The 20,973-nt window shown below is 52.7% G+C and overlaps 9 protein-coding genes across 9 annotated transcripts; 6 read left to right on the forward strand and 3 right to left on the reverse strand.

Moving 5' to 3' along the window:
- The first annotated feature begins 328 nt into the window (after nucleotides 1–328).
- On the forward strand, nucleotides 329–3,488 carry P175DRAFT_048657 (Sad1/UNC domain protein). Its single transcript, XM_040895634.1, has 3 exons — nucleotides 329–576; nucleotides 666–3,084; nucleotides 3,212–3,488. Exons 2-3 carry the CDS (start codon nucleotides 783–785, stop codon nucleotides 3,274–3,276), a joined length of 2,367 nt encoding a protein of 788 aa, XP_040756124.1. The 5' UTR covers nucleotides 329–576; nucleotides 666–782; the 3' UTR covers nucleotides 3,277–3,488.
- Nucleotides 3,489–3,742: 254 nt separating this feature from the next.
- P175DRAFT_0408447 (Spo12 family protein) lies at nucleotides 3,743–4,114 on the forward strand (the record flags this gene model as incomplete). The annotated part of the gene is made up of 3 exons (XM_040893036.1): nucleotides 3,743–3,852; nucleotides 3,904–3,993; nucleotides 4,051–4,114. Coding segments are annotated over 3 exons (264 nt in total), but the record flags the coding sequence as incomplete, so codon positions are not given.
- A 743-nt stretch (nucleotides 4,115–4,857) lies between these two features.
- P175DRAFT_0497855 (acyl-CoA dehydrogenase family protein) lies at nucleotides 4,858–6,277 on the forward strand (the record flags this gene model as incomplete). Its single annotated transcript, XM_040896376.1, has 3 exons — nucleotides 4,858–4,961; nucleotides 5,045–5,257; nucleotides 5,355–6,277. Coding segments are annotated over 3 exons (1,121 nt in total), but the record flags the coding sequence as incomplete, so codon positions are not given.
- Nucleotides 6,278–6,420: 143 nt separating this feature from the next.
- P175DRAFT_0513640 (ribosome biogenesis GTPase LSG1) lies at nucleotides 6,421–8,610 on the reverse strand (the record flags this gene model as incomplete). The annotated part of the gene is made up of 1 exon (XM_040898763.1): nucleotides 6,421–8,610. The coding sequence occupies exon 1, from the start codon at nucleotides 8,407–8,409 to the stop codon at nucleotides 6,421–6,423; it is 1,989 nt and encodes a 662-aa protein (XP_040756127.1). The 5' UTR covers nucleotides 8,410–8,610.
- Nucleotides 8,611–8,804: 194 nt separating this feature from the next.
- Nucleotides 8,805–10,412, forward strand: P175DRAFT_0497856 (ribosome biogenesis protein LTV1). Its single transcript, XM_040896377.1, is given in 3 exon segments — nucleotides 8,805–8,846; nucleotides 8,891–8,896; nucleotides 8,907–10,412. The coding sequence occupies 3 exon segments, from the start codon at nucleotides 8,835–8,837 to the stop codon at nucleotides 10,365–10,367; spliced, it is 1,479 nt and encodes a 492-aa protein (XP_040756128.1). The 5' UTR covers nucleotides 8,805–8,834; the 3' UTR covers nucleotides 10,368–10,412.
- A 488-nt stretch (nucleotides 10,413–10,900) lies between these two features.
- On the reverse strand, nucleotides 10,901–12,777 carry P175DRAFT_0471163 (CDP-diacylglycerol--glycerol-3-phosphate 3-phosphatidyltransferase). Its single transcript, XM_040895071.1, has 3 exons — nucleotides 12,465–12,777; nucleotides 12,042–12,394; nucleotides 10,901–11,984 (listed from the first exon to the last, which is right to left on the reverse strand). Exons 1-3 carry the CDS (start codon nucleotides 12,708–12,710, stop codon nucleotides 10,982–10,984), a joined length of 1,602 nt encoding a protein of 533 aa, XP_040756129.1. The 5' UTR covers nucleotides 12,711–12,777; the 3' UTR covers nucleotides 10,901–10,981.
- Nucleotides 12,778–12,923: 146 nt separating this feature from the next.
- P175DRAFT_048849 (complex I NDUFA12 subunit family protein) lies at nucleotides 12,924–13,979 on the forward strand. The gene is made up of 7 exons (XM_040895700.1): nucleotides 12,924–13,028; nucleotides 13,109–13,129; nucleotides 13,199–13,205; nucleotides 13,276–13,356; nucleotides 13,416–13,479; nucleotides 13,550–13,687; nucleotides 13,756–13,979. The coding sequence occupies exons 1-7, from the start codon at nucleotides 12,978–12,980 to the stop codon at nucleotides 13,802–13,804; spliced, it is 411 nt and encodes a 136-aa protein (XP_040756130.1). The 5' UTR covers nucleotides 12,924–12,977; the 3' UTR covers nucleotides 13,805–13,979.
- P175DRAFT_0497858 (putative filamentation protein (Rhf1)) lies at nucleotides 13,900–17,983 on the reverse strand. The gene is made up of 4 exons (XM_040896378.1): nucleotides 17,890–17,983; nucleotides 17,656–17,779; nucleotides 16,616–17,568; nucleotides 13,900–16,559 (listed from the first exon to the last, which is right to left on the reverse strand). Exons 1-4 carry the CDS (start codon nucleotides 17,893–17,895, stop codon nucleotides 14,154–14,156), a joined length of 3,489 nt encoding a protein of 1,162 aa, XP_040756131.1. The 5' UTR covers nucleotides 17,896–17,983; the 3' UTR covers nucleotides 13,900–14,153.
- A 299-nt stretch (nucleotides 17,984–18,282) lies between these two features.
- P175DRAFT_0471169 (uncharacterized protein) lies at nucleotides 18,283–20,935 on the forward strand. The gene is made up of 2 exons (XM_040895072.1): nucleotides 18,283–18,683; nucleotides 18,752–20,935. The coding sequence occupies exons 1-2, from the start codon at nucleotides 18,345–18,347 to the stop codon at nucleotides 20,804–20,806; spliced, it is 2,394 nt and encodes a 797-aa protein (XP_040756132.1). The 5' UTR covers nucleotides 18,283–18,344; the 3' UTR covers nucleotides 20,807–20,935.
- The last annotated feature ends 38 nt before the right edge of the window (nucleotides 20,936–20,973 follow it).

Here is a 20,973-nt window from a genome sequence, read left to right on the forward strand (position 1 = left end):
CAGGCCCATGACGGCCGCGGCGCGAGCGATGTCCTATTATCGCGGTGCTCTCATCTCAACCGGCAAATATCGAAAGAAAGTTACGGGAATAGCGACGATGGTCTTTCTTTAACCCACATCTTGATTGATTCTACCCATCAGGACGTTGTCCTGGACTGGATTGGACTGGATTCTCTGTACTCTAATTGCTAGGACAGTTGGATGGGGTTGGGACGTGGAGGCTTTTGAAAGCCATGGGGGATATAATCCAAAAGTGATTCTCGTATTCTGTCGCATTGTAATCTATAAATCTCGCCGTGCTGACCAGGTGGTTGGGGGGAGATGGCGGTGACAGTAGTGCCGGCATTATCTCCCCCGTCTTGACCGCCCTCGACGGCACGTTGAGCTGGACCTCCTCTCATCTCATCTCATCTCATCTCATCTCAGCATCAATTGTGTCCTTGTATTTCGACTAGTATTCTAGTATTTCACTCCTTTTCATTTATACTCCTCTTCTATATCTCTGTATTCTACGTGTTTGATTAAATCCCTGCCCGTCCCCCCGCTTGACGACACCTGGCCAGAGACGCGCCGCCGGTTAGTTGAACTCCCCACAGGAGCTGATAAGCTTCGCCACTCTTCCCGATGAGAATGTGAGGGACAAATTTACTGACCGAACCATCCAGAAGACCATGTTTGCGCAATGATTCCTGACTGAGTCAACTGTCCCTACATCGTCCTTCTGCTTCCTTGGCGTTTTTTTTTTTTTTTTTTTGTTTTTCTTTTCTTTTTTTCTTAAAACGATGCTGGCGCCCAAGTGGACCACGACATGCTGGATCCCTTGGGCCATTCTGGTGTCGGTCTGGGTCCAGCGAACTATCGGTGAGGGCCAACAATCGCACCACCCCCCGCCCGTCTGTCTCTCCAGGCACGCGAGAGAGGTTCACCATGGTCTCATTCAATGGCCGATGTGCATTGAAACTCGGTGGGAGAGAAAGTCCACTGGCAGCACACGGACTTTCACATCGCTAGATGCGAAACGAATGACAAGTAGCGACAACCCCAGTCCTGTCACCGTATCCGTTGAGATCGCTGCTACCCCCCCCTCATCACGGCCGCCGCGGCCGCCTGAACGAGACCCGGAGATGGATGCCGATTCAGATTCGCCGCTAGATAATGCGAATTTCCTTTCCTTTGAGGACTGGAGAAAACAGAATCTTGCCAAGGCTGGTCAGTCGGCGGAGAATGTCGGAGGAAACCGGCGGGCTGGCACCGCGGGAAAAGACCGTCATCGACCCACGGGGATCAATAACGCGCTGGACTCCCTCGGTGAAGATGCAGAGATCGAACTCGACTTTGGTGGCTTTGGTGCCGACCCTTCGGAGCCTGCGACGTCGGCGACATCCTGGAGAACCAAGGTTCTGCCAGCAGGCGGCGGCGGAACGCATCTCCCGACCGATGCAGGTCGCAGTGGCGGCATGGATGCCTCTGGCCAGGGTCTTCCTCATACAGGAGGCCCGCGCTCCAAGGATGCTGGGACGACGTGCAAAGAGCGATTTAATTACGCGTCGTTTGACTGTGCCGCCACGGTGCTGAAGACGAATCCCGAAGCGAAGGGGTCGTCGTCGGTTCTGATTGAAAACAAAGATAGCTATATGCTGAACGAGTGCCGTGCCCGGAACAAGTTCCTCATTCTGGAATTGTGCGATGATATCCTGGTGGACACCGTCGTGCTCGCCAACTATGAGTTCTTCAGTTCCATCTTTCATACCTTCCGGGTCAGCGTGGCGGATCGGTATCCGGCCAAGCCTGACCAGTGGAAGGAGCTAGGAATCTACGAGGCGAGGAATACTCGCGAGATACAAGCGTTTGCTGTGGAGAATCCGCTCATCTGGGCGCGCTATCTACGCATTGAGTTTCTGACGCACTATGGCCATGAGTTCTACTGCCCTCTGAGCCTCATTCGGGTGCACGGCACCACCATGCTGGAGGAGTATAAACACGATGGAGATGCCGGCCGGGTTGAGGAGGAGGTTGCTCATGCGGTCGAGGAGGTTCAGGATTCCAGCCTCGTTGACCAAAATACTCGGCCCTTGGAATCTACCGAATTTACTACCAGTGGATTGGAGGGGGCAAACTTGGTGCCGGAGACTTGCCCCCATTTTGGAACGGCCATAGAGCTTACGCTGCGGGGGCTGAGAAACCCCAGTATATGTTATGTGTGGGAGATTCCCGCGCAAGCCACTGGGCCCGACGCTTCCTGTGTGTCGGGTCAACCAGTGCCGAGCGCGGCCACCACGCCTTCGAGTGGTGAGACCTCAGGCGTTGTTGGCGGCAGCGGAAACGGTTCCCCCCACGACGTCCGAGACGCTCGGTCGCCGGGCTCGGCGAGTGCGCAGGTTCAGGCTTCGGCAGAATCGTCGTTCTCCACAACCACTGTATCCGATGCAGCTCCGCACGACGCACCTTCGGAAACAGACCCTCGGTCTGGCAGCGGCTCTCGAGATGAACCCGGTGGTGGCGCAGGGGAATCTATGCTCCGAGCCACCAACACGCAGCCCCCCTCGGCGAACCCTACTACGCAAGAATCGTTCTTTAAATCTGTGAATAAGCGACTTCAAATGCTGGAGACCAGCTCGAGTTTGTCGCTGCAGTACATTGAAGAGCAATCGCGGATCCTCCGCGATGCGTTCAACAAGGTCGAAAAACGCCAGGTTTCCAAGACCTCTACGTTTCTGGAGACGCTGAACGTGACGGTCCTGAATGAGCTGAAGCAGTTCCGCGATCAATACGACCAGGTGTGGAAGAGTGTGACACTGGAGTTTGAGCATCAACGGATCCAGTACCACCAGGAGATTTACTCGCTGAGCGCGCAGCTGGGCGTGGTTGCGGATGAGTTGGTGTTTCAGAAGCGAGTGGCGGTGATCCAGAGCATTGTGGTACTTTTCTGTTTTGCGCTGATGCTGTTTACCCGTAGCGCGGCGAGTGGCTACATTGAGCTCCCGAGCGTGCAGAATATGGTCTCCCGCTCGTACAGTCTCCGGCCATCTTCCCCCCTGTTTGGATCATCTCCTCCAGGCAGTCCCGGGTCGACGAGATCATCCCGCAGCACCGCCGGCCATCGACGCGAGCTCTCTGATGATTCGCCTGGCTCGTCAATGAGGCCAGCGGCGGCGACGACGACGACGTATGCACAGGCGCCCCCGACTCCCACCTCGGATGCGGGCCATGACACGAAGGGCGTTGCCAACCCGTTGGGAGATTCCCCATCGGGCCCGGAAGCCGCGCCCTTATTAATACGATCCAACAGTAGTCCTCCTGAGCTGATCCGGGGGGAGGAAGGGTATGGAGGGCGGGAGCGGTGTATGGAGCTGGAGTCGGACCGGGAATCGGAATGTTCACAGGTGGAGGAGAGAATGAAGGCATCTCGTAGCCCGGATAGCACACGGGAGAATTGTAACTAATGAGACTAATGACGATGACGATGACGATGATGATGAATATTCCTGACGGATGGAGAGTAAATGAATGGACGACGAGTTAAATGAAGCTGGGATGATCTCATTTCTTGACCCGAGGAATGAAAAGGGCGAGAAAATGTTGCCATGACAACAATCAACCCGTTTTTCTCTTTCTTCTTCATTCCATATCACCATCATTCAATCTACAACTCCATTCTCTCTCTCTCTCTCTCTCTCTCTTTCGCTCATATCTTCTTTTTTCAATTTGAAAATAAAAGAAAAGAAAAAAAATGGACTCTACACAACCTCTGACGGATCGCTCCCCCAACACTCATCTGCCGGCGGATCTCACGATGAATTCTCTGGACTACCATCGTCAGGTCCTGCAAGGCAAGATCGAGAGTCAAGACAAGTGAGTGGAATGGTCCCGGTCTCCGAGACGCATCGCTAATACATGAATCAGACAACAGGCCAGCTATGTCTCTCCCTCCGACGACATCATGAGTCCCTGTTCGAAGAAACTGAGCGATCTCAAGGGCAAGCGCTTTAAGAAGTACGTTATGATCCGGATTGCGAAGCCACCGCCACTGAGACTAACGGACATGAATAGTGCTGGAAAGCCTCAATCGCTCTTTGCGAAACTGGGCAAGAAGAACTTTGAGCAGCAGTCGTCGGCTGATCGCAACAACAACAGCAGCAGCAGCAGCAGCAGCAGCAGTAATGATAACCCCGTGGCGGACCAGATGACGAGCCAGTGAGGATGATGTTTTGAATCTTGTTATTTCTTCTTGTTCAGGGCGCAGGTCGCAGGAGTTGACGGATTTGTTTGGGAGGATAGGATGGACAGGATAGGATAGGATGGGATTGTTTATGTCTTCCTTCTTTATTGCTTGCTTGCTTGCTTGCTTTCTAATAAAAGAATCCAATCTGGAATAGTTGCTGCATCCATCCCCAGTAACCGATCGATGCTCAAGCCGAGCTGAACCTCGGCTTCTCCGCAAATTTTTGTCTCTCCGCAAATCCACTTTCCACCTCCTCGTATGATTCCATTCCATCTCCCTTGCTATTTCACCCACCCTTTCCCTCCATCTTCTCTAATCTTGTACTCTTTCTTGCCCCCCTTGACCTCTCTCAAGCCATCATGTCTGCGTCCTCCCGAATCCCCGTGATCGCTCAGCCCTTCGTCAGCGACCGGGCCAAGAAGACTCTCGACCTGGTACTCTTCCAATCCAATCAAAGTTGACCCGCGCGGCTCTCATACTAATATCCGATCAGGTCGAGGAATTCGTCGAAAAAGACTGTCTCCCAGCGGAAGCCCTCTTTGCCGCCCAGTTGGGCCACGGCGAACAACGATGGAACACCACGCCTGCGATCATGGAATCCCTCACGGCGAAGGCCCGGAAACTGGGTCTGTGGAACATGTTTCTGCCCAAGAATCACTTCGCGCAGGGGGCGGGGTTCAGTAATCTGGAGTATGGGTTGATGGCGGAGTACCTGGGGAAGAGCAAGTTGGCTGCCGAGGGATTTCTCTCTCTCTCTCCCTTCTCCGTCTCGACGTTTCGACGTTGGGCTTTTGAGGAAACGCTCACTAACGAACAGATTAGGCTACAAACAATGCCGCCCCGGATACCGGGAACATGGAGGTGCTGGCCAAGTACGGCAACGACGCCCAGAAGCAGCAATGGTTGACTCCGCTGCTGGAAGGCAAGATCCGCTCGGCCTTTCTGATGACGGAGCCCGAGATAGCGTCGAGCGATGCGACCAACATCCAGCTGGATATCCGCCGGGAGGGGGACGAATATGTTCTGAACGGCTCGGTACGTTCTCTCTCTCCCCCCCCCCCCCCAATCCGATCTAGTGAAGATGATGAAGATCAGGAACGTGGTGTTGTTCTAACGGGGGAGGAAAATTTAGAAATGGTGGTCCTCTGGCGCCGGCGACCCGCGATGCAAAATCTACCTGGTGATGGGCAAAACCGACGCCCAAAACCCGAACCCCTACCGGCAGCAATCCGTGGTGCTGGTGCCGGCGGGGCTCCCGGGCATCACCATCCACCGCATGCTGCACGTATACGGGTACGATGACGCGCCGCACGGGCACGGGCACATCAGCTTCACGAACGTGCGCGTGCCCCACGGCAACATGGTGCTGGGCGCCGGGCGCGGGTTCGAAATCATCCAGGGCCGCCTGGGGCCCGGGCGGATCCACCACGCGATGCGCACCATCGGCGCCGCCGAGCAGGCCATCGAGTGGATGATCGCGCGCATCAACGACGAGCGCAAGACGCCCTTCGGCCAGCCGCTGGCCGCCCACGGCGTGATCGTGGAATGGCTGGCCAAGTCGCGCATCGAGGTCGACGCCGCGCGTCTGATCGTGCTCAACGCCGCCATCAAGATCGACCGCGGCGATGCCAAAGCCGCCCTCACCGAGATCGCCCAGGCCAAGGTGCTGGTGCCCCAGACGGCCCTGACGATCATCGATCGCGCCGTGCAGTCTTACGGCGCGGCTGGGGTGTGTCAGGATACGCCGCTGGCTTATCTGTGGGCGCTGGTACGGACCCTGCGCATCGCCGATGGGCCGGACGAGGTGCATCTGCAGCAGCTGGGCAAGAGGGAGAATCGCCGGCGCCGCGAGGCCGTCGGGCAGAAGTTGGCCTGGCAGAGACAGGAGAGTGATCGGATTTTATCTGTGCATGGATTTGCAAAGGCTCATTTGTAGTTTTTAAATTCATATCATGAACTACTACTCATGTTGAACAGAATCAATTTCTATATCATCCATATAGTGATATTTTTCATTAATCATGCTGGTTTTTTATATACCGAACCCAACGCCTCGCCCTCCCATGTAACCTGCAAGATGTAATCCGCAAATTTCCAATCACCACATCCAACCAAACATAACATAAAACATGACAAAAAAAATTTTGCTTTTCTTCTTCTTCTTCTCTTCACTCGCCAGCGAGTCACTGAATACCTATCTAATAGTCATCATCCGCGGCTGCCTTCTTCCCCTTCTTCTGATTCTTATGTTTGGTCTTGAAATGCTTCTTCGAGTTCCCTCGTACCTCGGAAACGTCAACCCCCCGCTCCAGCGCCACCATCATTCGCTCCTTGCGTCCCGTCAGTGGCTTGCGGATCTCCTGGCCCTGCTCCGTATACTTGGCGTTGAATGGCATGACCAGTCGTCCGCCCGACGACGTCTGCGCTCCCGGTCGCCCGAAGAATCCCTGGTCCAGTGTCTGCGATTTGGATCCCTGGAGTGGCGCCTTCGCGGAGGCGGAGGCGGAGGACGATTGCTGGTGCGCCGCGAGCATCGCCTGTCGACGCGCCGGGAGGTGGTCCCAGTCGTAGAGCTCTTTGTTGAATTCGTCCAGGTCGATGGGCTCTTCGCCTTCTGCCGCCGGGGGTGGGTGGCAGAAGAGGAGCTTCCCGTTGACGTAGTCCTTGAGCACGTAGCGGGCCGCGCGCGATTCGTCCGGTTGACCCTGGCCCTGCGTTGCGAAGCCGCGCGCACGAGCGTAGGCCCGGAGGACGTCGTGGGCAGTTGGGATACCGGTGCCGCCTTCTTCGATGGGGCGGGTCTTGATCGTCACACCGTACAAGTCCTCCAGGAAGTGCTTGGGGATGCGCTGGGCGACGAGGCCAGCCGGTCCCGTGAATTCGCGTTGCTGGTCGATGGGGAGGACGCCGCTCACGACAAGCTCGGCCTTGGTTGTGGCGAAGTTGGGGAACACAAGACCGGGACAATCGCAGAGCATGATCTCGGGCGAGAGGTAGAGCGTTTGGAAGTGCTTGGTCTTTCCGGGTGTCGAGGAGACGGACACTTTCTTGGCTCCAAGGAGAGCGTTGATGGTGCTGGACTTGCCGACGTTGGGGTATCCGACGAGACCGATGACCGTCTTTCGCTGCTTAGGGGTGCCGTCTTCCTCGACTTCTTCCTCCTCCTCGGGAGCGTCTGGAGCGTTGGAAAGGAAGAGTTCCTCCAGCTCGTCCACATCGAGGATATCCGTACGTTTGGAGACTGGGGCCTCGCTGGAAAGCTCTACCCCGCCGTCATCTGCGTCCGCCTGTCCCTCCTCGCTAGAGCCCTCGAGGTTCACAGATTCTGTCGTCTTTGCTAGCGTTTCAGTCTCACTCTCAGACTCCGATTCGAACTCCGACCCCTCCTCGTTGAGACGGGCCTCATTGCGCTCCTTCGCTAGATGGGCGGAGAAAAACCGGAAGCTGATTCCACTCCGGTCGAAGTAGTCTGCCCACATCTCTCGCTGCGTTTCAGTCAACATATCCGCCTTGTTCACCAGCAGCAGGTTTCGCTTCTTCGGGTCAATTTCCGTCACGTAGGTTTCGAGATCCTCGGAGCGGAAGAGCAGCGGGTTACGGGCGTCGACAATCTGCACAATGATATCGGATCGCTCAATCACACGCCACAGCTGGCGCCAAACCTCGATATTACGCTCGAACGGCGTCATCAGCAGGTCATTGTTCTCCTGAAGCTCGGCGAGACCACGGCGCCAGTCCATGAAAGCGTCTCGCTCCATAGAGTCGAGCTCATTGCGGGTCGTCGATTTATCCCACTGCGGACGGCGGGGCACGGTGAGCCTGCCCTTGTTCTTCTTGTGTTTCCGGATCGCACTCTGCTCCTCAGCAGCCGAGAGTAGGTAAGGGTTCTTCTGGTCGGCGTGGATGATCTTCACGTTGTTCATCTTTTCGGCCGTGAAGTCGGTTCCGGCAAGCTCAGCGGTGTTAAGGAACTCATCCAAGGCGGCCTGCTCTGTGATACTGCGCATCTTGACCCACGCAGCCTCCTTGTGGGAGTTGGTGATGTAAGTATCTCCATCCATGCCCTTGCGTGTGATGGCGGCATTATGGGAGGCTTTCTTCATATTCGAGGCCTTTCCCTTGCCGAACCGATCGTTCATGAGGCTGTTGCCCAGCCCCACGGCATTTTTAGATTTTGCCAGCACCATGACTGAATAGCGATGGTCGATGGACGTGGGCAAAGTAGTTGATGAAGTTGGGATTTCTTCGAAGATTTCCAACTGCCACAAAAAAAAACCCCGCGGCGGACTGCTGACTCAGCACTTTTCTCTCTCTCTCTCTCTCTCTCTCTCTCTCTTTTTTTTGCTGCTGGAGAATTAGAAATCCAGATATAAGCTGTAGATCAAGACTGCTAGAATATTCCGAGTTTTTCCCACTACTTAGAAATACCAGACATATATCATCTCTATCGTTGTTTTTCTCTTGTCAAACCCAGCGAGGAGGGGTTGGGCACGTGACCCACCACCGCCCGCAATAATTTTTTTTTTTTTATGTATAGCTTCAATCTTGGGAAAACTTTCGATCTCGATCTTGGACCCATCGTCTCTCGCTTCATCATACCCCGTATTTCAAAATGCCTCCCCGAAAGCAGTGGATGTAAGTATTCTTCCTCAACCCCGACCAGTTCTCCTACTGATCTTCCTCCAGCGATAAGAAAAGTGCCACTACTTATCAACTCTTCCACCGATCCCAGAACGACCCCCTCATCCACGACCCCGAAGCCGATGATCGTGTTCTCCATGCTGTGTACGGACCGCCTCCATCTGATCCGTCTAGTTCCTCGAAAGATGCGCGCTCCAAGAACCTGAACGATCTCGCGGGTGAATTCGGATCAGAACGCATTCGAACTAACGAGGGCGAGGCCGCCAACTATGGCGTCTACTATGACGACTCCAAATATGATTACATGCAGCATTTGCGCGAGTTGGGCACGGGGGGTGGTGACTCGTATTTTGTCGAAGCCAACACAAAGGGGAAAGACAAGCCGAAGTCGATGAAGTTGGAGGATGCACTGCGCCAGGCATCGCTAAATGATGATGATGATGACGACGAGGTCAGGAGCACCTGGGATGGCCGCAGCACTGCAAGTTATGCATATGGAGCTGCCTCGACTGCCTCCTCTTTCGTCCGCAAACCGACCTACCAGGACCAACAAAACGTTCCAGATGCCATTGCGGGGTTCCAGCCAGACATGGACCCCCGCCTTCGGGAGGTCCTGGAGGCTCTCGAGGATGAAGAATATGTCGATGGAGACGATGGCGACGACGTATTTGGTCAGCTGACATCCAACGCTGAGGAAATGGACGCTGGTGACTGGGAGGATACTATATTCGATCACGATGAGGAAGACGATGGATGGGAGTCCGACGCCACCGAGAAGGCTCCCAATCAACCAAACACCACGGATGCAAAGCTTCATGCAACATTAGAAGCGGAGTCACTGGCTCCTGGTGAGCTTCCCAGCCATGATGTCCCAGCGCCGGACATGGACCCAGAGGACCAGAGTTGGATGCGCGAGTTCGCCAAGTTCAAGAAGGCAGGCAAGCCCCAAGCAACGCCCGCTGCCGCCCCTAGTGTTGTCCCCTCCGAACAGCGCAGCACCCTAGCATCCACTGTCTTCACTGTGGGAGGAACCCCCATCCGCCGAAAGAAGCGCAAGGGTGCCCTCACAAACCCATCTGCATATTCCATGACCTCGTCCTCCATAGCCCGCACAGAAGGGCACCGCCTGCTCGACGACCGCTTCGAGCGAGTGGAGGCCCTCTACTCCCTAGATGAAGAGGACGAATTCGATGACTCCATGTCCATGGTCAGCGGTATGACCGGGATGACCGGCATGAGCGCAATCTCCACCGCCTCCTCCCAAGCCCCAAGTCTGATCGACGCCAACGGCAACGCCGTCGCCCCACGCCACGACTTCAACAACATCATGGACGACTTCCTGGCCGGATGGGACGGCAAGACTGGCGCTCAGGCAAAGCGCAAGGGCGCTAAAGCCAAGCGAGGCAAAAACGGTAACGAGACCATAGGTATCCAGATGTTGGATGAAATTCGACAAGGGCTTGGTCCAGCTCATCTTTCGGGGCAGGTTCCTGGCCGGGCTTGATGATTTGCTGTCATTTCTTGTTCTTCTCTTTCCTTTCTTCCCCCCCCCCCCCCTCTTATTCTCTCTCTCTCTCTCTCTCTCTCTCTCTCTCTCTCTCTCTCTCTCTCTCTCTCTCTCTCTCTCTCTCTCTCTCGTCAATGACTGCAACGATATCCCTCCGTTATTCTTTATGAAGTACGTATAATCCTAGGATAGGTTGGAAATATGGGGTTCAGGCGTCCCGGTGAAGTATTCCATGGTAGATAGATCTGGTTGATTTGCATTATCCCTCCAAAAGTCTTTTCTTTCTTATTACACTCTCAAGATAGTTACTGGAAAGGGTAGAATATCACATAACAAAGCATTTTTATGTTTCTTGTCATCTCTCTCTTCTTACATTGGTAGTACTTTATTATAGGATCTGGATACCTATACCATATATGCATGCATTCTGGGAAATAAATTAGGGATGTTTTTATCATCGCGCACAAGTCAAAACAAGATAGAATGGTAATTCTACATTCTGGAGCCTCTTAGCTCTAGATAGATAGATAGTCGTTATATTACAGGATACATCTCTCTCTCTCTCTCTCTCTATATATATAAATACAAGCGGTTGACTCATTACTAGTGTATCATAAAGCACCCCCTACCTTCTCAACTATCCACATCGCCAGCCGTACATTCCACCCGACCCGCCTCTCTGTGCGTCGAAGATCCTCCCGCGAGATGGGCTGTGCATGAGTTTGCAACCACTCCGTCTCGGCACCGAGTCTGCGCTTGAGCTCCGCATCCCCGGTGACGACTAGCGCCCCAACTTCAAGATCTAAGCTGTAGCTGCGCTTAGTGTAGTTGCTGCTCCCGACAAAAGTTAAACTGGGATGTTCTTCTTTGGGAAGTGTAATCCAGAGGCCTTTGGCGTGGTATGTCCAGCCGTCTGGTTCTCCAACGGTGCCGCGTCGCCACTCTTTGAGCTGGATGGAGTTGGTTCTTTGGGCTGCGGCTACTCGGTCGAGGAATCGTGCCGATAAGTGCGTATACGCTGCGGGAAGCATGCCGGAGATGCCAGGGGACCCGTAGAATCCGTTGGCCCAGGGCGAAGCCGTGAGCACGGTGCCTCGAGTGGTTGATGACGTATGAGAAGTTGAGGTGCTGGCAATTAGGAGGGAAGACAGGACAGGGTGGATGTTGAAGTACCCTGCTGTGAAGAGCCATCGTGCCCCGGAGAACGCTGGGGAGGTGGAAAGCATTCGGAGAATCGTTGTTACCGCGGGGAACTCTGTAGATGTATCGGGGTTTAGTAAGGATGTGAACTGAGCTACTGGGTACACAAATGTTTGGCTAGGAGATTTTTTGGGTTCAAGTGCGGATTTGTTGTTTGGCGGTTGGATGAGTGGTTTCAACACGGTGGACGAATAGGCAATGAAGTCTTCTGGGTCATCAAGGGGAGACGGAGCCCCATTGGCGGTAGGCCAGTCCAAAAGATATCCTGCTGCATTGTGCGGATCTGGGAGGACCTTGAAACTGAGGTTGCAGATGGCGTTATGGATTCCCGCATAATAATCCGCCAACTCTTTGGACTGAAAGACGTGATATCGATCGACCCGGTTCGTGAAATAGTCCTGGGAAAGATTTGCTCTGTGCAAGAGTTAACCACAGCCCAGAAAATTACTGGAGGCAAGAGGAAAAGCTTACCCCGAAAGCATGATCTCATCGTCAATGCCATAGAGCTTCATATGTTGTAGTCCCCAGCCCTCATTTATTCGTTTAGGAATCCATTTTTTTCGCAGACCCGTCAGATTTGGGGTATGGAACATCCGAATGTCTACCCTCTCCGGTCCATGTTCTGCCACCAACGTAGCCAAAAGCGAAGCACACGAAGGATTTGGCGTCTCTCGAGTTCCTCGTAACGCATCTGTCAAAATCGACACCCGCAGCTCGGGATTGTCGCGAAGCGCCTGATGAATGGTTTCTATCAATTCATATTCCGTCTTGCCGATATACAACGTAGATAGGTAGATACGCTTCCGAGCTTTACGGATTTTATTCTAGAAATAGCGACCATCTTCGCATTAGCTTCCGGATCCCAGACCTGCAGTGTCAAGAATCAAGTCGTACCTTCAGCGTACTATAGAAACTCGCGGGGGAGTCCAAGATTGATATCCGCGACGCGGGGACTTCAAAACATGGTGCAATCCGATCTAGCTCTGCTGTAATGCTCCCTAACGGCGAGGCGCTTGACTGAGCAGCTGTGCATGTGGGATTGGGGACATGGGTTGTAAAGGTGCGCTCCCAGAATTTCCGCCGCACCACGGGGCTGCGTGCGGCACAGCGGATTGTATGGCCCCCAACACGTCCGAACATGGTGCGCGCTGCTACCGTACGGCACTCGCGGGGCAAATCTGCAGGAATTTCCCCACCGTGAGACAATTGCGCTGGGGGAGGATTTTCGGTGCTTCTATGATGAGTTACAGAGCGGAATACAAGCATGTGCAAACCATGCAAACACAATTCCCACGCTAACCCGGATTGGGAGCCTTCAACTTCCGGCCGGAAAGAGAGACAGACGGAGAACGACGACGACGACATTCATTCTCTTGAACCAGCGCAACAAGCGGTACTTTGTCCAAGATGTCGACCATTCTCCGTACATTGCGGAACTTGAGCAGGATTGGCCTTAAGGTTGGCTCTCCCAATGGCTGCGAATGATTTCCATCCCTGCTGCTCAATATGCTAACCCGTTGCTCTTTCGTCGTGCACAGGAATATGGCCATCAGATGCAGGTATGCAACCCTGGGTGGGATTAAGATAGATGAAGCTGGGATACTGATGATACACGTGCGAGTAAATAGTACATGGGTACGGTATCCCCCTCCCCCGGCGACCCGTTGTATGGAGCTTCGTTTTACTGATACAAATACAACTCTAGGTGACACCAAAGCCGGTACCTTGGTCGGCGTTGATCGATTCGGAAACAAATATTTTGAAAACATGGAGGAGGAGCTTCCTCGTGAGTTTTGCGGACAGCTCGAAAGTGGAATTGCTTGGGGATGCTGACCGCGACACAAGTCCGTACCCGTTGGGTTGATTACAAGGAGAAGGAATATGACCCCTCCCAGCTCGAGACCGGCTGGTGAGAACCCCTCGATTTCCTCATGAATTAATGCTTTTCCTCGAGTACCATTTTAACCGCTTTTGTCTAGGCACGCCTGGATCTCTTACATGGTCGATACCCCTCCCACTGGCGACAAGATTTTGCAGACTGGTGTTCGCGCCTGGGAGCTGCAGGAACACAGGCCTAACCTGACCCTGAGCCGTTCCGCTTTCAAGACCTATTCAACGTGAGTTATCGTTTCTGGGCTATCTCGGTGTGAGATAGCATGATATGGAGCGAACTAACGTACTCTAGCGTTCGGCCCAAATACTCAGCATGGACCCCCGTTGCTGCTCCTCGGTAATCTAGCCAAGGTTGTTCTTCCGAGTTAGGTTCTATTAGACCGATGGTTACCGGAGTATTTGTGGGCAATGTGTAAATAAAGATATTCCTATTACAGTTTCAATTCCTCATGGTCATATTTACAAACAAATCTGTGCTTTTCACCGCCTATATATATTTATATATATATATATATATATATATACTAGTCCCATATCTTGCAGTAAGAAGATGCTATCAAGGTATCATCATATTGACCAAACAGCAAATGGCAAAATATGGGAATGTCGTGAAAGGACAGAGGAAACTAAAATCCACCCCAAATACGATATCAAAGCGAACCAAGAAAACAAGACGAACAACTACCCCGATTACAACACATACACACCAGAACCGATATTCGACCAGTGACGAATTGGTCTTCGGTCTTCAAGCTCAATGCACCACCACAGGACCTCTTTCAACTTCTGGACCTGACCTACGGCCTCATAAGCTCGGGAAAGGACGAACCAAGCTTCCGAATTGTCCCACGAGCTTCCACGTTTTGTCAGGGCCGATAGCAAACCGTAAGCCCTCTCCCGAGCAGCGATCCGGTTGATGAGCTTTGGCCCATCATCCTCCACGGTGGAGGTGGGCGTCTGGAAATTCTCCTGAGATGAATCTGGTAGCCCAGACTTGCCCAGGAGTTTGTTGCCGTTTACCTCTCTCGAGGTAGTCGTTGGTTTCCCTGGTGGTGATGATATGGCTGTCGTTGACAGACCAGTTTCAACCCCTTGCTCGCGTGGCTGTAGAGGAAGTTTCTGATCCCAAATATCAAGTAGCTGGCTGGCCAAGCTAATGGTGGCTTTCGGATGATCGGAATTGTATACCAATGCCTCCTCAAAATGCTCCATGGCTTCGTGAGGGCGCGATTGCGCGACTAGCAACAGGCCGCGTTCGGCGTAGATGTCAGCCCACAGTTCGTCGGGGCTTTTTGGCACTGCCCATCCACGCTCACGGAAAGACTGTGCAGAAGCATCTTGGGACGCGGCTATTAAAGTCTCTATTCGCTTTACATGCTTAGCAGCCTCCTCGCACGCTTCCGCAGCATCATCGAAAGACGATGATCGGCGATACAGGCCGGCGATCAGTAGCCAGACTTTGACAAGAACACACAATGCATGTTTCTGGGTGTGTGCATGGGGAAATTTGGTCAATGCTCCAGTGGGGGATTCGAACGCGTACGATGTGGGCAACTGGATATCTTGCTCAGGCGGCTGTTTACTGTGTCCAACAGGAGGCTCCATGCGGCTGTGTTTCATGTTATGAGGTACTGGCGCCAATGTTTGTTTTGCGCTTTGTGGTTGACTTGCCGCACGCGATATTGCATCGTTGGCCATTTCCAGAGCTGATCCATTTTCCCCGTTGGGCTCGTTGATCTCAGGTCCATCGCCGTTGACACGGCTCAGGTTTTGTTCTGCGGAACCGTCCGCCTTCTTGACAGTGTTGCTACGCTTGCGGAGTTTTCGGGAGTCAGATCTACTGACGGTAGGATGGCCATCCCTGGATTTCGGCGGTTCCTCACCAATGACTTGGATAGCAGGTGCCGGATCAGGATTCGAGGACCTGGTCTGAGGCAGTGATTCAACCCTAAGCTCACCACTTAGCGTGATTTTGTGATCTGACATGCGAGAGACCTTCCTTCCGAAGATGCTTCCACGGAAGCTTTTTATAGTACCGGAAGAGCTTTTTGGACGCGAGAGTTGATCTGGCTTAATATTTCCCTTTTCCTCAAAGTCTAGGGTCCGGAATAACGTGGCAAAAAGACTCAGAAGTTGCTCACTATGATTAAGAGCAGCCCCTGGGCCTTCCAGAACCTCCACAAAGGCGAGTTGGGTTATTCGGGTTTCAATGATGCGTTCCCTTTCTCGATTCCGTAGTCGATTAATAAGTGCAAGTGTCATACCGGCTTGCTCCTGCTGATTATTTCGGTTTTTTGGCGGCCGTCTATCACTGTGTGCTAGTGAAGTGACAGTTGCTGGGAATTGCTCAAATGCAGCCTCACAGGACCGTTCCGCAATATCAAACTCTTGCTTGGCACTCAACAGAAGTGCGAGCAGATGCCATAGAGGGAATAAATCTCGCTCATGTCCAAAGTCAACTGCCGTTGGCTCAGACTGCTTGTTCGACGCTAGCGCCGACTTGACGTAATCAATAGCGGCGTCAAGATCACGGCTCTCTGCTAGGAGCAGGGATAAAGTGTAGAGGGAAGAGTAGTTAAACTCATCCTCAAGTTCTGGGGCGATACTTCGTTCTAGACACTCAATAGCTTCAGCTCGGATGTCGTCACGTTCCTCATTCACTGGAGTCCAGCTTGCCCAGGTTGCAAGGCCAATCCCAATGGCTCTATAAGCTGCACCGATGTCGCTGGGCGAAACCACTTTGGAGTCGAACACTATTTTCCTCTCCTGCTCTTCCTCCGAGTCCTTGACGTACTTGCCGATGAACTTTTTCAAGGTTGATATTAAATCCTTTGTTTTCTCTGCTTCCTTGCCAGAGCCGAAGCAACACAAGACGGTAATACCCTCTGCCAGGGTTCGCATGAAAACCCCATCATCCTCTAACTCTTCGTACGGCACTGCCTTTTCCGCTCTTTGCTTGGCACCCATCACGATTTCTATATATGAATCGAGAGCCTTGAAGGCAAGATCAAATTCCGCGAGTGCTGCATGAACATGAAAGAGACGCCTGAGAATCAGGTGAGAATGGTAAGTTTTGGCAGCAGCACGGTAAAGAATCTAGTACTAGTAATTAGCCCACCTGTCACCCAGTAATGCCTTCAGGAGGCACATACCTCTACAACGTTTCTCCCCATGGCATTCTGGCCACCTTCTCCAAGCTCCTCGTCATCCCATTGAGAACCGCAGAGTTGGTTCCAATTCCGAATGACCTGATCAACCCAAGCTTCGACTTGCTTGTTGTCAGAATGGGCAGTTGGGAATTTAGCTTCGCGAATAAGATTAGCTTCGCAGGTAGCTTGTACACGCTGTACCTCGCTGGCAAGTTGTGGGCGTTCAGGGCCATCCGTCGGGGGGGTATATGGCAAGTCATTTTGAAGGACGGCCGAGAGGAGATCATAATAAAACTTCCAGATTTTCGATTTTGGAATTGGCTCGGGATAGCTTTCAAGCGACACATCGGGAGATGAAGTCCCTGCTTTCACACTAGGATGAGAGGCCCATGCCCGGAAAAGCTGAAGAGCAAGCCTCACGAGATCGCCAGTAGCGGCTGCAAAATTGCGGCAAATTTCTTCCCCTGCAACTAGTGCCCCTTCCGCCAAGAGCTTCTCAGACCAATGCAGGAACTGGGAGCTGCTGGGCGACAATGCCTGACCGTGACTGGCCAGCCACTGTGCTAGAGAACTGAAGGTTTCCAGCGCATCAGTCGGACCCGAAACCGCGTTCTGTGCAGCAGCTTTTATGTAGCAGCCCTTGACAAGGCAAATCTTGGTCCATGGGGAGAGTTCGTCGCCGACAGTGGTGAGATTATTCAATGTCTCGTCGAAGTCCTTTGGAAGACGAGCGACAGCTAATCCCGGTTCATTGAGTGTGAAGTGAACCCATCCGAGGCAGACTTCTGCCTGGAATAGTTCCTGGTTTGACCCATCGGCTTTCTCGATAGTAGAAAGAAGCGATGGAATCAATTCTGGTAGGCTGGATGGGGACGCGGAGGCAGGGCGGGCAGCTGACGAGCTTCTATGAACCTGAGTAGTAACTAGGTACTCTGCACTAGCTACATCTAGAAGACCTACATTGAGTGGTGTTAGATTCACAATCTGCTGTCTAAGGTCTGAATTCGAAGGATGAGGAGAAAATAAAGGGGGGGGGGGGTTACATGTCTTTTGCGGTGCATGCTTGGTCACCTTGCGGATAAGCTCAGGAACCTCGTCCCACTTGTTTTGGCACCGAGCATTATCCAGGGCAACAATGTAGCGATGACCCTTTTCAGATTCTCGGCCCTGATCTAGAGTCAGCGAGTACAAGAGCCTAATTTGTCCCTTCGCGGGGTGATAGGGAGGTACCACATAATAGTGGCATGGACAAGGGAATTATTGCAAGGTCCACTTACAGCCATGATTAAGGATGGATGGAGAAGAAGACAGACAACGACAAAATCTGGGGGAGGGCAGTTGAGAAACCATCCATCACTAGAGCGCCCACCCCAATGCTCCGATCTTGTTAATAAGATGACGAACGAACGAGCGACAACGACGACGACGACGATGACAACAACAACGACTCCCCCAGCCCAGAAAGCAACATCATCGGCCAGGGGAGAGAAAACGAACAAAAACCAAGACAAACGACCCGCTTTGGGTGTATTGTAATTGTAATGGTCCTACCTAATCGGTATTGTACCGTATTGTACCGTATCGTACCGAGGCATCATGTGGCCCAAGCTTATCTTTTGTTAAAAAAAAAAAAAAAAAAAAAACGTGACTTCCTAAGCATCAAAGCAAGAGAGCTGCACAGCAATTAAATCACTCCAGCTACTAGCCAGGGAGTGGCTAGATTATCTTCAGCATGGCGCACATGCTTATGTCTTTGCGCGCAGTCAACCATCGATTGACTAATTTGCCTGTCGAGAAGCTCCCTCAAGTTGCTGCTTCCCTCGCAGCCTCGTTGACAGAATGCGGGGAGCTTCTGTCGGCCCCTCAGTCGCAGAGGACGAACAAGGGGGATTCGGAAACGGCCGTTCAGATTCATAAGCTGGTGACTCGACTTACCAGTTTGTTGCAGGATAGGACCTGCGAGGGTCGATGGACTGCGGTGGTGCTGGTGAAGGCGCTGGTCGAAGCCGGCCAGTGGGAGATGCTTCGAGGGAGTGAGCCATTTGTTCGCGGCCTGATGAGCATCTTGAATGTGAGCACACTAGTCAATTGCATTTGAATCATGGAATTTAGTTACTGAGAAGAATTTTGCATGTGCAGAAATCCGACCCTGTCACTACCAAGGTGATGGCCGTCATCGCCCTGACTCGAATTTTCCACCTTACCTACCAGTACCCGACATTGGTCCGCGAGATTACTACCCCATCGCTGCCTGGATTCATTACCTCGACCTTGAATCTCATCTCTGTCAAGCCATCCTCAGAGCCCACCCGGAGGCTGAAGCCCCATACTCCATTCTTGGAAGTCGTTCTTCATGCGCACGCTGAGCTTATCGCTCGACATCCCACTATCTTCCGGCCCTTTACGTCGCAAATCCATAGTATCCTGCAAGCTATTGTTGGATCGACGTCTCCGTCATTCCCACAACCCGTGGTGGAGGTAGCAGAGCAGTTGTTCATTGCCCTTCACACCTGTGCCCCCAAGAATACAGGCGGGGAAGAATGGAAGAATGCTTGCCGCATGACGATTACTTCAATCCATACTACCTCGAATCATGTCTTGAGAGCTATTGTTGAACAGTGGGAATCTGTTGACCCCGAACTACGACAACAAGTCTTACACCCTGGTGACTACGCTCGGGAGATGGGCAATGCTGAGGTTGACCCACTGGGGCTCTGCGGTTGGCAAGGGTTAGATTCTGGAGTTCGCAGACTGGTTATTCTTTTACGGATGCTTTCGGCCTTTTTATCGACGGCTACAGCGTCTACAGTTGCGATCCCCGTGGGATCTATTCTAGATTTAACCACACGGCTGATGTCTGTGACCGTCCCGTCTGACGCAAGCAATGTGCAGGCCAACCCACAAATCAGTCGGACGGAGAGGGAGCACCTCTTCGCGGAGTTGCCACGAATCCACAGCGCAACCGCCAAGGTCCTTCAGACTCTCGTTAATACGTTGGGGACAGGCGTTGTCCCGGTGGCTCAGACGATTTTGGAGCAGACTCTTTGGGTGTTCCGGGCGGAAAAGTTCAGCAGGGAAGTCCGGGCCTCCGTGTATGATTTGATCCAAGCGTTGGTCGCGCATGTCGGCCAGTCCATGACCAAGAAAAATGTCTCCTCACTGGCCGACATATTACGAACCTGCTGCTTGGATCTTTTGCCGCCGGAGCGCGACGCAAAGGAGGCATCTTCGGACTCGAAAGGAAAATCCAAGACAAACCCGGGCGCCGTCAATGCGGATTTCTTCCTCAACCCTAATCTCAAGCAAGGCCGCCAAACAAACACATCCTCGAATTTCCCCATCCTTACAGAAGCTGCCTCAGACCTTCTTCCGGTTGTACTCAGCTATCTGCCGACGGAATTCATCTCACCTCCCCTTCGCGCCGAAATTGACAGTACAATCATCATGACCTCCGACAAGAAGGCAATGTTTGCTAGTGTTTTGAATCCTTTACCAGCTGTCAAGGGGCGCGGAGCGAACGTTAGCATCATGCCTTTCTTGGCCAGAAGCTATGCCTCAGATCTGGAAGTGGAAGGCCTTATCAGACCTCGAATGCCTGTTTTGACAAATGCGAACAGCATTGGCCAATATAATACTCTAGAAGACGACGAGGAAGAAGATGAGCCCATGTCCACCACCCCTGCGCCCCATGTTGCTCTGAATACCAGTGGGTTCCTCAAGCCCTCTTCGACCCCAAATCTTCACCAAGATCTCATGGACGTTGACGCACCTCAACAACAACCTACCCCGATCTCAAACAAGCGCCATTACGCGGAAGAGTCCGACGCAGCACGGACGCATGTGCCCACTGGTGTAGCGGAAAATGTCACGGAGGCAGCACAAGGAAAGAAGGCTCGCTTCGATGGCAATATTTTAGCATCTGCTCGGGACCCAACCTCTCCTGATTCTGCTACCTCTGCGAGAACCTCGGCTGCCTCTGCGCTAGTATCCACCGCACCAGATAAAACCACTGTCGCAGTCCAAACCCTTTCAGCCAAGAAGGGCGTATCCATGCCTAGCGCTAGCGCTGCGCCTACTGTTGGTCAGGTTGGGTCTGTGAATGCAGCGCTCTCAGAAGGAGATGGAAGTGACGATGAGATGCCGAGCTTGAACATCGATCCAGACACTGATAGTGAAGCAGAAGAGGATGAGTGATACCGGAAAGCCAAAACGGATACTAGACTAGGGTATTTGGATATAAACATGAAAAATGGGATTTATCTTACTGTGATTAAATTAAATCCATAACTAATTGATGTGAGAAATGTTATTCCAAAAAAAAATTACCCAATTTAGTGATGGGCTAAAAAATGCTTCTAATT

The sequence above is a fragment of the Aspergillus ochraceoroseus genome (assembly GCF_002846915.1).
Source record: "Aspergillus ochraceoroseus IBT 24754 chromosome Unknown P175scaffold_1, whole genome shotgun sequence".
Taxonomy (NCBI): Eukaryota; Fungi; Ascomycota; class Eurotiomycetes; order Eurotiales; family Aspergillaceae; genus Aspergillus; species Aspergillus ochraceoroseus.

Coding starts and splice junctions, on each gene's coding strand:
- P175DRAFT_048657 (XM_040895634.1), top strand. CDS start 783: ATGCTGGCGCCCAAGTGGACCACGACATGCTGGATCCCTTGGGCCATT. Junction 3,085..3,211: donor CGGGTCGACGAGATCATCCC/GCAGCACCGCCG, acceptor TGCGGGCCATGA/CACGAAGGGCGTTGCCAACC.
- P175DRAFT_0471163 (XM_040895071.1), bottom strand. CDS start 12,710: ATGTTCGGACGTGTTGGGGGCCATACAATCCGCTGTGCCGCACGCAGC. Junction 12,395..12,464: donor GTTTCTATAGTACGCTGAAG/GTACGACTTGAT, acceptor CGCTATTTCTAG/AATAAAATCCGTAAAGCTCG. Junction 11,985..12,041: donor GATGAGATCATGCTTTCGGG/GTAAGCTTTTCC, acceptor ACTCTTGCACAG/AGCAAATCTTTCCCAGGACT.
- P175DRAFT_048849 (XM_040895700.1), top strand. CDS start 12,978: ATGTCGACCATTCTCCGTACATTGCGGAACTTGAGCAGGATTGGCCTT. Junction 13,029..13,108: donor TGAGCAGGATTGGCCTTAAG/GTTGGCTCTCCC, acceptor CGTCGTGCACAG/GAATATGGCCATCAGATGCA. Junction 13,480..13,549: donor TCCCAGCTCGAGACCGGCTG/GTGAGAACCCCT, acceptor GCTTTTGTCTAG/GCACGCCTGGATCTCTTACA.
- P175DRAFT_0497858 (XM_040896378.1), bottom strand. Junction 17,569..17,655: donor GCATGCACCGCAAAAGACAT/GTAACCCCCCCC, acceptor CACTCAATGTAG/GTCTTCTAGATGTAGCTAGT. Junction 16,560..16,615: donor TGGGGAGAAACGTTGTAGAG/GTATGTGCCTCC, acceptor TACTAGTACTAG/ATTCTTTACCGTGCTGCTGC.
- P175DRAFT_0471169 (XM_040895072.1), top strand. CDS start 18,345: ATGGCGCACATGCTTATGTCTTTGCGCGCAGTCAACCATCGATTGACT. Junction 18,684..18,751: donor GCCTGATGAGCATCTTGAAT/GTGAGCACACTA, acceptor TTGCATGTGCAG/AAATCCGACCCTGTCACTAC.